A 12218-nucleotide genomic window follows, 5' to 3' on the forward strand; every position below is an offset into this window, starting at 1 on the left:
AGTGCTCAGTATTGTACTCAGGCTCTACCAAGTTTATGAGTATTAGTCATGAGATTAACCATTAAGATGCAGACAGCTGATATAGTTGCAGCCTTAAAAAAATGGATAGACCTTTGTGTTTGCAGGAAGAGACAGGAACATGGGGCAGGAAGGAGGAAATACCAGAGGAGCACAAATATTGGGAGACCACCTAAATAAACATCTGGGACCGTGTATGTGCTTGTTCTATACCTGTGTAACTATATTGGCTTCTCCCATATAATACTCATAATTAAAGTGTGGTGAAAGGTCTCTTCCAGGAATCCCTAGCCCCACTCACAGAACTACAGTGCTCCCAAGCTCCTTCAGGTAACTAGTAGCTCTATATTCTTCTCTCCAGGGTCCTGGAAGTGCCCTATGCCTACCAGTGCTGTGCGTATGGAGCCTGCAGCAATTTCTTCAAAATGTCTAGTCAATGGGATTCTGAGGATATGAGTCCTGAGGATGAGGACGGCCACAAGAGGACCTTGGGACTGCTTACAGGCCATACTGATAATCACTGTGAGTAAGACCGATTTCCGGGTCACAGTCTAACTTCTGCTTGCAACCTGAGTTTGTTAAATCAGAAGTTAAGCTGGGGGGGGGGGGGGGAGTGCAGTCACTAAGAAGAAAAGCAGGCCTGTGCTCTCATTGTGTTGGAGCAAACGGTGCACTTTCCTGGTTACCCTAATATTTTGATCACTCTGAACTGGCAACTGCAGCTTCCTGAGTGCAAGGAACAGAAAGGAAGACTGGGGTGTATTTCAGGGGGGATTCTCTGCAGTACGGATCAAAGTGGGCCAGCTTAATCGTTGTGGCTGTTGCATTGAGGGGGTCTGCTGCTCACTTGGCTGAATCTTTCCTAGCAGGGGGAATTCTCTGTGACTGCAAGTCACATGCAGAAAGCATTGGTGGAAATACACGGATTCCCAAACCACAGCTTGGATTGTTTGTTTGCTGCATGACATGATTGTATAAACACATGGCCCACACACACTGACAAGACCAGGAGACTTGAGTTGAAATGAGAAATACATTTGACACAGTCTACCATGGGGAGAGGAGACTCGTCATCTCTTGATCCTTCTGAGACAGCCTCCTGGCCTATATTATAACAGCCTTGTTACTTCAGTTCTGGAAAAGTCAAGGATACCCTTCTCACATTTTGTAAGGCTTGTATGGGGCAGGCCACCACCTGCAGTCTACAGTTACCATCGCAGCCTGATTGATGTTGTCTGTTTTTTAATAGAATTCATATTTAAGCTTAAGTTTACTGTTCATTAATAAGTAGTACCAGACACTTTTTTTCCTTATTATTCATGCTCCTTTTTTACACTTCACTGGAGTTAGGGAGCTGATAAGCATTTATCTTTTTGTGGGAATCCTGGGTGTGCATTTCTTCCCTTTCAGAAAAAATAAATAAATTCCATGGAAGGTAGATTTTCTACAACTCACAAAGATACTCTCTGGGTTGTACCCTACCTCCTGCCACCTTCTCTTTCAAAGAGAAGAACTTGGAGAAAGTTGCTTCATTACTTACAAAATATCTTTTGAATAGCTGGTTGGTTGGTCACCCACAATCTGATTCCTGGGGAGCAGGGATGGCAATGCTTGAGTGGACTGCTTTGCTCATGGCTCTTCCTGGAAAAGCTTTGCATCAGTCACAGTAGAGGAGGTACTCTACTGTGGAATCCACATAGTGGGTTCAAATTGCCACAAGGAATGGTCCCAGTGTACCTTTTATAATGTTATGCTCCTGGGCTTGGCCTTGCACCCAGCAGTGCAGAGAGTAGGGTTTTCCCTGCAAGTTCAGTGGAAGCTCTGTGTGGTTCCTTTGTACAACCAGCTGTTTGGATGGCAGGATGTTTGTGGGAAAGAATATGCACTTTTTTGAAGTTTGCCCAAATCATGTTCTTGACACCTCCAGTAAAATACACAGCAGAGACTCAGCTGTCTAGACTGCTGGGCAACAGGTCTTACTCTTACAGGTGCCAGCATATTCCTAGCCTAGCTGGGATGGAACTGGGCTTTCTGCAATGAGGAGGCATCAGTGATGTGTTGTACACCTCACAGCCATTCAACCAAAGTTCCTTAGGGAAATATTCGTCATAAATTCCATTCTGTCCATGTGTGTGACTATTCAAGGCATGAAAAAAGCTTACAGAAGAGAGAAATACTTAATACTACATTTGTTGTAATATTCCCCCCCCCCCCAACAAAGGCTCTCTGTCTCTAACAGCTATTTGACAGGCAGAAATTATACAGGGGCAGCTTTCTCCATTGCTGTCCTTACATGCAGAGGATCTCACTTGTAGGGAAGAAAGAGATCTTTATTCCAGCAAGTAACGCATAGGCTCAGCAGCAGACACAGGGCTCAGGAGTCACAACTCAGGAGTTCAGGGGCAGGGCAAGAAGTTTAGAACAGGATGGAGCAACAAAGATGCCCCAACAAGTTTCCACACCCTACACGCCATGCTTTTCAAGGCAAGGCATGGCATGCTCAGTCATAAGACTAGGTTGCCTTGCAGGAATGTCAAGATGGCAGAGGTGGCACCTGGTTTGATGTGTCTGTCAGGAGCTTATCCTACTCTTGAGTAGGACCCTGGCAGAGACACATGCCCGACTGGCATGTTCCCTCCCTCCTGGTTGATCGTTTGGGAGCTTCAAAAGCTTTCTTCTGCCTGAACACCACAACGACCAATGCCAACAGACATCGGCACACTTAGGGATCCACAGAGTCTTCGCAGCTTGCATAACAGACCTCAGCAACTCAGCATTTTGGCTAATCTATTTTTTTTTTACATATAAACACACATGGAGCACTGCAACATGGCTCCCTCTCTCTCTAGCATCAAACAGCAAAGAGAAAAAGAACAAAGGACAATAGTCCCACTTCACGGAACACAGTAACCAGTGGCGTAGCGTGGGTTGTCAGCACCCGGGGCAAGGCAAGTAATTTGCGCCCCCTAACCCATGGATTTGCGCCCCCTAACCCGTGGATTTGCGCCCCCTAACCTGTGGATTTGCCCTAACCCCATATGTTGCGCCCGGTGCGGCCGGCCCCCCCTGCACCCCCCACGCTACACCACTGACAATAACACAAACATCCTGCCTCCGTCACTTCCCACTTCCCACTCTGTGGAGTCAAAACATGCACTGTCATGTGATAGACAAAAATCCTATGACTGCAATCATGGAGCAGGAATTCTAACAGTGACAAGACTGTACCCTCCTGTTCTGCCTCCCCAGCCCTCAGCTGTTCAGGCTCTCTGCTCCACAGGAAGTTCAGGAAGAGAGCGGGTATCCCTACTCCCCTTTCTGAAGTAGCTCAAGTTGGGGTGAAAATATCCTCCTTCCTCTGAGGTTCCCACCATTCAGTCCCACCTTGTCATTTTTTCTTCCTCTTCCTCCTGCATTAGAGCCTGCCAGTCTGGGCCAGATCCTGACCATACTGTGAGACTCGTGGCAATTACTTTGTCCCATGATGAGGAAAACTGTCCCTATAGAATTCCTGCATCTGTGAAAAACACAGGGTTTCTCTTGCGAGGGAAAGTGGCAAGCCTCTATTAAAGGACATTCCTTCAGAGCTCTCTCTCAGTGCCTAGTGCTGCCCATTCAAAACCCTATTTAAAACATTTACCTTGGTAAATGTTTCCAGCAGTGGTGCGCTAATAATATAGATCTGCTCAATATCCATATCCAAGGGCCTGGAGAATTTAAAGAAAGAGATTGTGTTACACACAAAAAGAAATCTGCAAAACAGAGCTAAACACCTTAATAGCCAACAGAGCAACTACTCAGGAGTGGGGGAACTTTTTCAGCCAGGCAAGCAAAAGACATTAGCAGAGTGCAAGGACACTTTCCAGCCAGGCAAAAGTATCCAAGGAGGATTCAAAGCAGGATCAGTAAGAGGCATGGCTGGGGCGGGGATGCGGCCTTAGGAGATATTATTTGATGATAATGATGATAATTAAAATTTGTATTCCGCCCTTCATCCGAAGATCACAGGGTGGTTCACAACATAGAAATACAAAATGAGAACACAAAATACATAATAAAAACAAGAATAAAAACCAACCAATTACCGTATTTTTTGCTCTATAAGACTCACTTTTTCCCTCCTAAAAAGTAAGGGGAAATGTGTGTGCGTCTTATGGAGTGAATGCAGGCTGCACAGCTATCCCAGAAGCCAGAACAGCAAGAGGGATCGCTGCTTTCGCTGCACAGCAATCCCTCTTGCTGTTCTGGCTTCTGGGATTCAGAATATTTTTTTTTCTTGTTTTCCTCCTCCCAAAACTAGGTGCATCTTATGGTCTGGTGTGTCTTATAGAGCGAAAAATACGGTACCCCCTACCCACAAACACATTTAAAAGGACGTAGAATGTTAATCAGCCTGGTTAAAGAGAAACGTTTTTGCCCTGGGGAGAGCATTCCACAAAGGGGGAGCCACCCCAGAAAAGGCCTGTTCTTGTGTTCCCACCCTCTGGACCTCTCGTGTAGGAAACACATGAGGAAAGGCTTCAGATCATGATTGCAGGGTCCAGGACAGTTCATATCAGGCACTAGGCAAAACCCGGACATTTCAGTTGGCTCCTAGAAGTCTTAGAGGAGGCAGCATACCTGTGCTCTTGCTGAGATAACAGACTTTCGTATTTAAGCTATGGAAAATTCCCTTTAATGCTCAGCAAAGTACAACCATTTTGGTAGATTCTTTTTTTAAAATAAAGAAATCTGAAACCACAGTACATTATAAAATCACATATAACAACAGTACCCCATGATGCTTATTATAGAAAAGAGCAAAACACATTACCTTATCAGAAATACAAATTTGTATTCTGTAACAGTGTGCAATCAATTCCCATTCCTGAAACTTATTTATCTATATAAAAATATTTATTTCTGTGTCTCTTAACGGGATGGACCACTGGGTTTGGACTACTCAAATCCTCTTTAGAGTTCTCATGATTTTTCATCATCACTGTTAATTTAATAACTGCTAATTGCTCCTATAACCGTAATCGACCTGGCTTTTGGCTTTCCTTCAGAACTCTAGCAAATAAAATTCTGGCCAAAGTAAGTATATGTAGTATTTGTGCCTGACATTTTTCTGGAACGCTATGCTTCACAGAATTCAGTAGACCTGTTAAAGGAAACTTTGGGAAATGTTTGTTAATGACACCAGCCTCCTTAGACCAAACTTTTCCTGTTCTGCTTTTGGGAATTTCCACTACATATGCTAGAACTCCCTTTTTCTCTCTTTACAGAACCAACATGTACTGTCCTGCCCTTCTACTCTTTGACTGTATCTGATGCCATTGCATGGCCGTCCAACACAGTTGCCTTTATAACATGCAGCCACCAAAAAAGTTAATTCCTCACTTTAAAGACAAAAAAACACCTCACACCTCATCCAGACCTGTGTTACATACTTGGTTTCAGTTCTCCAAATAGACGTGCCATCCTTGAAAAGGCTTCTTTAGTAACATTTGATAAACTTTGCGGAATTCCCCCCCCCCCCCCCATTTTTAACATTTCAAATTCAGTATTCTCCGGGTGTAACTCGTGTTTCTGCCCTACCCTATGTATAACAGGGAGTGAGAGTGTTCTTGTGCTTGCGTCCTGCTTGTGGGTTTCCTACATAAAATCATAGAACTGTAGAGTTGGAAGGGACCATGAGGGTCATCTAGTCCAACCCCCCGGCAGTGTAGGAATCTTTACCCAACATCTTGTTGGCCACCATGAGAACAGGATGCTGGACTTGATCGGCCATTTACCTGATTGAGCAGGCTCAAAATTAAGGGCTGACTTTTTGGTTTTGAATAGGATGTTGTTGTTGTTGTTGTTGTTATTGTTGTTGTTGTTGTTGTTATTTACCCCACCTTTTTCCTCCTCGTCATGTAAGTCATAAACCATCATGTTCCTGAGGTTTATTGTTCCAGTTATGAGATTAAGAAACATAGGAATGTATAACAAAGATGGCTCTCTTTCCATTTTAACAGCAGTGACTTTATGAAAACAAGCTACAGGTCTGGCTCACAATGCAAAGCTAAGCATTAACACCCCTGTGATGTTGGTCTTTCTTTCTGTATGACTTTCCAGATGACCTGGATATGGATGATTTCCAGCTAGAACTTGAGGATTCGAAGCTGCACCCCAACATCCAGTGTACCCCAAGCCCTGGTAAGAAGTAGTCGTGAAGCACAGCACTTAAATCTTTAAATAAAAGGATGGTTGCTATACGTGTTGCAAGGGAAGCCAGCAAATACTATTTCTGTGGTGGCAACAGATGAGTGTTACATACATCGCTCCGTTCAGAATTGTGTTCTTTTGTGGTTGAATTATGCAAGCACGGAATTGGGAGTGGGTGAAGAATTCAGCAAATTTGTAATCCCCCTTTTTGAAAAGCTATTTTTCTAGTCTTCAATGCCACAAAGAAAGTGAATGTCAATGTTTGTGAAATCTCAGGAGGGGGTGAGCAGGATTGTCGTAGCCTGGGGCAGTCTTCCGTGCCCCATCTAGCTCTTTGCCCCACCCCACCAGCTCCATAAGCGGAATCAGAATGAAAAAGAAGCGTTTTGTTCTGTGAACATTCTGCTCCAAAATCCTGGTTGCGGCAACTGGTTTTAAAGCTGTAGAGCTGCATGTACAAGACCTGCCTTCTGCATTGAGCCTCCTTAAATTGTAGCCATGATGTCCCTCAGCCTCTGCTTGCTTGTTCAGTAAGTGCCTGTTGCTTCCTCAGATATAAGTGGAGCAAAATGGTCAAATGTCCTAAGAAGCTGCCTTATACAGAGTCAAACCTAGCTCAGTAGTTCTTATGTTAACAGGAGATGTCAGGGATTGACCTTGGGACCTTCTGCATGCAAAGCGGATGCTGTACTACGGAGCCACAATCCTGTACTCAGCAGTGCCTTGTGCCAGCTACTCTGCTGCCGCATCCAGTTTGTAATGTGGCTCCTTCCTTCTTTTCTTCCAGGCCCCTTCAAGCCCTGCGACCACCTGTTTGAGAGCTGGGTCATCCGCCTGGGTGTCTGGCTGATCACGCTGGTCTCCATGCTGTGCAATGGGCTGGTCATGGCGGTTGTCTTTGCTTCGCCCGGCTATCTGTCCCCCGTCAAGTTTGTCATTGGCGCCATTGCTGGAGCCAACATGCTGACAGGCACGTACTGCGCCATCCTGGCCTTCGTGGACGCCATCACCTTTGGTCACTTTGCGAAATACGGGGCCCGGTGGGAGACGGGCGCAGGGTGCCAGGTGACGGGCTTCCTGTCGGTGTTTGCTTCGGAGGCTTCCATCCTTCTGCTGACCCTGGCCGCCGTGCAGTGCAGTCTCTCGGTGTCATGCATGCGGACCTACGGGAAGGTGCCGTCTTTCGGCACCGTCAAGGCAGGTGCGCTGAGTTGCCTGGCGCTGTCTTCAGTGGCTGCAGCACTGCCTCTCTTCTCCGTTGGGGAGTACGGGGCATCCCCCCTCTGCCTACCCTACCCACTCCTGGATGGGAAGCCTTCCATGCTGGGGTTCATGGTGGCCCTGGTGCTGGTCAACACCCTCTGCTTCCTCATTATCACTGGAACATACATCCGCCTCTATTGCAACCTGCTGAAAGGAGAGTTTGACTCTGTCTGGGACTGTGCTATGATCAAGCATGTAGCTTGGCTCATTTTCACCAACTGCCTTCTCTATTGCCCCGTGGCCTTCCTGACCTTCTCTTCCATGCTCAGCCTCTTCCTCATTACCCCCGAAGTCATCAAGTCTGTGCTGCTGGTGGTGCTTCCTCTGCCAGCCTGCCTGAACCCCCTGCTCTACCTGCTGTTTAACCCACACTTCAGAGATGACCTACGGCTCCTGAGGCAGAAGAGCCAGGCCCGGGAGAGCTGCGCCCAGTCCTACGTGTCAGAGGACACAGAGAAGAGCTCGTATGACTCTACCCAGGCCCTGGTTGCTTTCTCTGACATGGATCATATATTTGAGGCACCAGACATCTTCAGAGTGCCTCCTAGGTGCTCGTCGGTACTAGATGCCTACAGCTACCCATCAGTGACTCTCATCCCACACCAGCAAAAGGCAGGTGCCGGAGGACACGACAGTGGCTTCTCCACTCACCTGTCCTACCTTGCTGATGATGAGTTGCTCATCGCATCGGAAAGCAGAGACCCGGCAAGGAGCAGCCTTAGGATTGCCTTGTTTTCCACACCGCCTGCACCAGCCTTCACGTCTCACTTATAAACAGTCGTTCAACCTCCCAGACCTGGTACACATTCGCTCTGTGAAAAGCCTACGCAAGAGCCCACCTGTAGCCACCAACAGCTTTGGACAATGGCTGTTCTGGGGAAAGGGTGGCACAGTTTATTGCTTCTTCTGGGGGGGGGAGGCCTTGAGAGCCTGCAAGGTGCTGCCAACTCCATGTATGCTAGCTTACTGGAGCATTGTCTTCTGCTCTCTTGCCACACCAGTGTGTAAGGTAGTGTGGGTCCTTCAAAGGGAGACGACGACCAGGGGACCATTGAGTTAAAATCTTCTGACACACAACAGCAAACCAAAATGTAGCAAAACGAGAAACAGCTAACCAACTATGATGCAGCTTCCCAGGATACATCTGGTCCTGCTCCATGTGGAGCAGGCAACAGAGTGCTATCCCCAATTACCCTTGCCTTAGAACGATAACAGATGACAAATAAGACAGTGACTGAGCTGCTGTATAGACATGACAATGTCTGCCAGGGTAGATCGCGCAACACCAGCTGAACATATGAATTGCACCGCAGTCTTTCCTCTTCATTCTCTGTAATGAGGTGTGCCATCAGTTCTGTTCTACAAATGGAGAAGAGGAGCTGCAGGTAACATACTATTCTTTAACTTGGGATGCTTCAGTTTCATTAATCCTGGTCTCTCTTTTTTAGCAATGATGCACCTATCCAGGCTGCAGATGTCTAAAATTTACTTCTAAGGCACCTAAAAATGAAGTGAGAATCCCGGGCAGTGACAAAGTCAGGATTAGATCTCACCAAGGTTGTGCCATGTCAAGAGCCAAACCATGCCATATTTTAGGTTCACCATTTAGGGTAGAATGACCTGCTTGTTCCTGGTGTCACTGAAGCCCATAAATGCAAAACATGAGCTAAAATGCAGTGTAATGAATTTGGTGTGTTTCCATAATCTTTTGGAACTCATGTAAACTCATCCCAATGAGCACGTAATGGATAGATATTCTACCTTGTAGCACCCCCTCATTTTTTAAAAAACTGCTGGTGTTGCAAGGAAGAAGACTTGAGTACAGTGAAAGACTGAAGAAAAGAAATTTAAGGCCCAGATATATTCACCATAACCCAGAAATCCCCAACATAAAAAAGTCTTCTTGCCCTCTAAGCCAAGCCTGACAAAGGGCAATTGCAGCTAAAGCCCAACCATTTACAGATTCCAGAATCCAGTTGCATTGCTCCGGTTCCGCAATTCAATTATCCTCTCGCCTTCTTTGCAACTTGCAATTATCCTCTCACCTTCTTTGCAACTTGTATACAGAAATCATGAAAGCAAACTCACATCTCTTGCTTTTCCACCTAAAAGTACCTATGCTCTCAGTAAGAACTATAGTCCTACTGACAGATGGGAAACAGTGACACAGGACTAAATCTTGATTGGCACAGGAACAAACCTTAATTGAAGCCACTTGAAGGTTAAGATGTAACTTGCTGCTTGATGGATCTTGATGGATGCTCCTAGAAAGAGCAAGATACAGAAATTATCCCAACTGTTTAACAACTACAGCTTGCTGGAATTGTCCAGGTTAATTTCCAGGCTGGTTTCCCCCCCTCTTTTTTTCTGAGAAGGCATAGTTATCAATTAATAACTTGTCAAGGGAGGTAGGAAAAAATTCCTGTCGTAGGGGATTTTATTGCTAACATTTTAATACCTTGCAGAGCACACTATCAAGCATATAGTCTAGACTACATATGTAGTTCTGCTTTTAGGAAAGTTCTTAATATTTTCTGGAGAGAAATGTAGAATGAAACACAGAGAAGGATGTGGAAAAATGTTACAAACACACCAGGTGCCTTTTCCTTCAATCCCCTTAAGGATGATTCTGCTGGAATAATTTTGGTTACTACAGTGTTCTGGTTGGGTAGAACTCCAGAACTCTTGAAGTCCCCACTTACTACTTTGGCTTACTTCAATACAGTGTATGAATGGAAGCTGGCTTAAATGTCTTGGGACGATTCATTATGGCCTAGAGAAAAAGATGTAACACATATAGGGGTAAGCCCTTTTGCTGCTCAGCTTCTCCAGAACTAGAATTAGTATTAACCATCCATACCTGGAAAGAATTGTCCTCCTTGGGGCTGTAAGTTTGAGCGCAGCTCAGTCAACTTTTAGAAATGCAAAATTCCTACAACTTGTAGCATCAATACGTCCAAAATCAACCACAGGAAGTATCAATTTAAATGCCTTTACACACCATGTTTGTTATTGTCTGTATATACACATTGCCATATATGATGGCATACGATGCTAGCATGAGCGTGTTTGTATATTATGTGTATATTTATATAGAGAGCTATATAGCCATTTGCCCTCTCTTTTTGACCTTGTGTCTTTTTTTTTTTTTTTTTTTTTTTTGTATATTGATGTGTAAAGCACTCTGGAAGACCTTGTAGAAAATTAAAAAATTGTTAATTTTAAAACCATGCTTTATTTTGTTTCTATGATTTAGTTGGGGAACCACAAACCCACAGGCTTGTTCCTACATGCTCATTCCTTGTGACAGCTTGTGTCTAGGCATAATCTTATCACAGATGTATCGCCACAGATATAAACTCAATGTTTTCCAGCTGAGTTGGTTCATGTGTTCAGTTGACAGTCGTCAGGTTTAAGAGTTCTCTAGTGACATGCATGAAGGTGAACAAGCTCCAGTGTGTATGCTAGGAAGTACCAGCATTATTTAACATCACAGCAAGTGTGGTTTGGGAAATATGGGGGGGGACAAGACAGACATAATCTCAGACAGAAAGTGAAAGCCTCTCTTTTAATAAAGGAGTCTGACTTGACAGCACCAAAGACAAACTAGCTGCTGAAGCATTATATCAACTCTTCAAGAAAACCCCTCTCCACCCCCAAATCTTATCTGGGTCTTGCATTTCATGCCTTTATAGGAAGGCCCAAGGAGATGAATGAATGAACACTCCCACTTCAGTGACAGTCGGCTTTAAAGAAGGCTTATACACAATTTTGATAGCCTGTGACTTCAGATAGCTGAAGAACAAAACGGTACATCAAAGTTGTTGTTTTTAAGGCAGATTAATATAGCTGGCTAACCCACAAGGACTGGAATGTGAACTAAGCTCTTCAGAGTTCCTTCAATTTTTGAAAAATCTTAGTAATAGCATAGTCATTTGAAAAAACACACACAGTATAATGAAATACTGAGAACCTCTAAAATTCTATACCAGTCCAGATGGTTTCAAATTCTGTATTTGGAACACGTTGTGGAAATTTAGATGTGTATACAGTTGTATGCTTGGTCTGAAAGTTTGGTTGCTAAATTGGGATTTTGTCAGATTTGACTTTGTTATTTTAAAAAAACACAACTGAACAAAAAAAATTGATGCAAGAGACAGAGCTGGGGCAACAGTCAGGTAGGGACACAAAGTCTGAGAAAGTAAAGTTATTCGCGTGGAAGACACACCTTGACACACATACCCTATTTAGGCATGATGCATTTTTTCACAGCCTCTTCATATGAAAGCATGAGAAAAGGGATTAAAGTTTTTTAATCATGAAAACAGAGATTCTTTCCCAGAGACCGTGTTTCTCATCTACCCCATCTCAGCACTACGATGTGGCGTATGTGGCAGTGGAGGAAGAAACTCAGGGAACTGTGCAAGGGACAGTATTCCCTCTCCTCCCCATCATAGCACTGCAATAGAGAATGTTTTCTTGCAAATGCACCTCTCTGAGCTTAAGTTTTGATTATATGATGCAATTGCCTACTCTCTAAAATTGTGTTAGGAAAATGATGCAAATTACAAGGGGTTTTCATTTAAATCTGCCCTACCCTCACTTTGAACTGTGATAAATGCTTTGTTTCAGCTGCCCTGAATACCGAATGAATGATATAATGTTTATTGTGCAAAGAGGCTTTTTTAAAATATCTGCTTCAGTGTCTCTTTGGAGTGTTAAAATCTTAGACCGTGCCACCTGTA

At 44.5% G+C, this 12218-nt stretch overlaps 1 protein-coding gene across 1 annotated transcript in view; it reads left to right on the forward strand.

Annotated features, from left to right (window-relative positions):
- Positions 1-10982, forward strand: part of LGR6 (leucine rich repeat containing G protein-coupled receptor 6) — a 145527-nt gene extending 134545 nt beyond the window's left edge. The window contains exons 14-16 of the mRNA XM_028734668.2: positions 380-540; positions 6121-6201; positions 6998-10982. Coding sequence (XP_028590501.2) covers positions 380-540; positions 6121-6201; positions 6998-8247 — 1492 coding nt within the window. The 3' untranslated portion in view covers positions 8248-10982. The remainder of the gene's footprint in view (positions 1-379; positions 541-6120; positions 6202-6997) is intronic.
- Positions 10983-12218: the final 1236 nt, after the last annotated feature.

The sequence above is a fragment of the Podarcis muralis genome, chromosome 5 (assembly GCF_964188315.1).
Source record: "Podarcis muralis chromosome 5, rPodMur119.hap1.1, whole genome shotgun sequence".
Lineage (NCBI taxonomy): Eukaryota > Metazoa > Chordata > Lepidosauria > Squamata > Lacertidae > Podarcis > Podarcis muralis.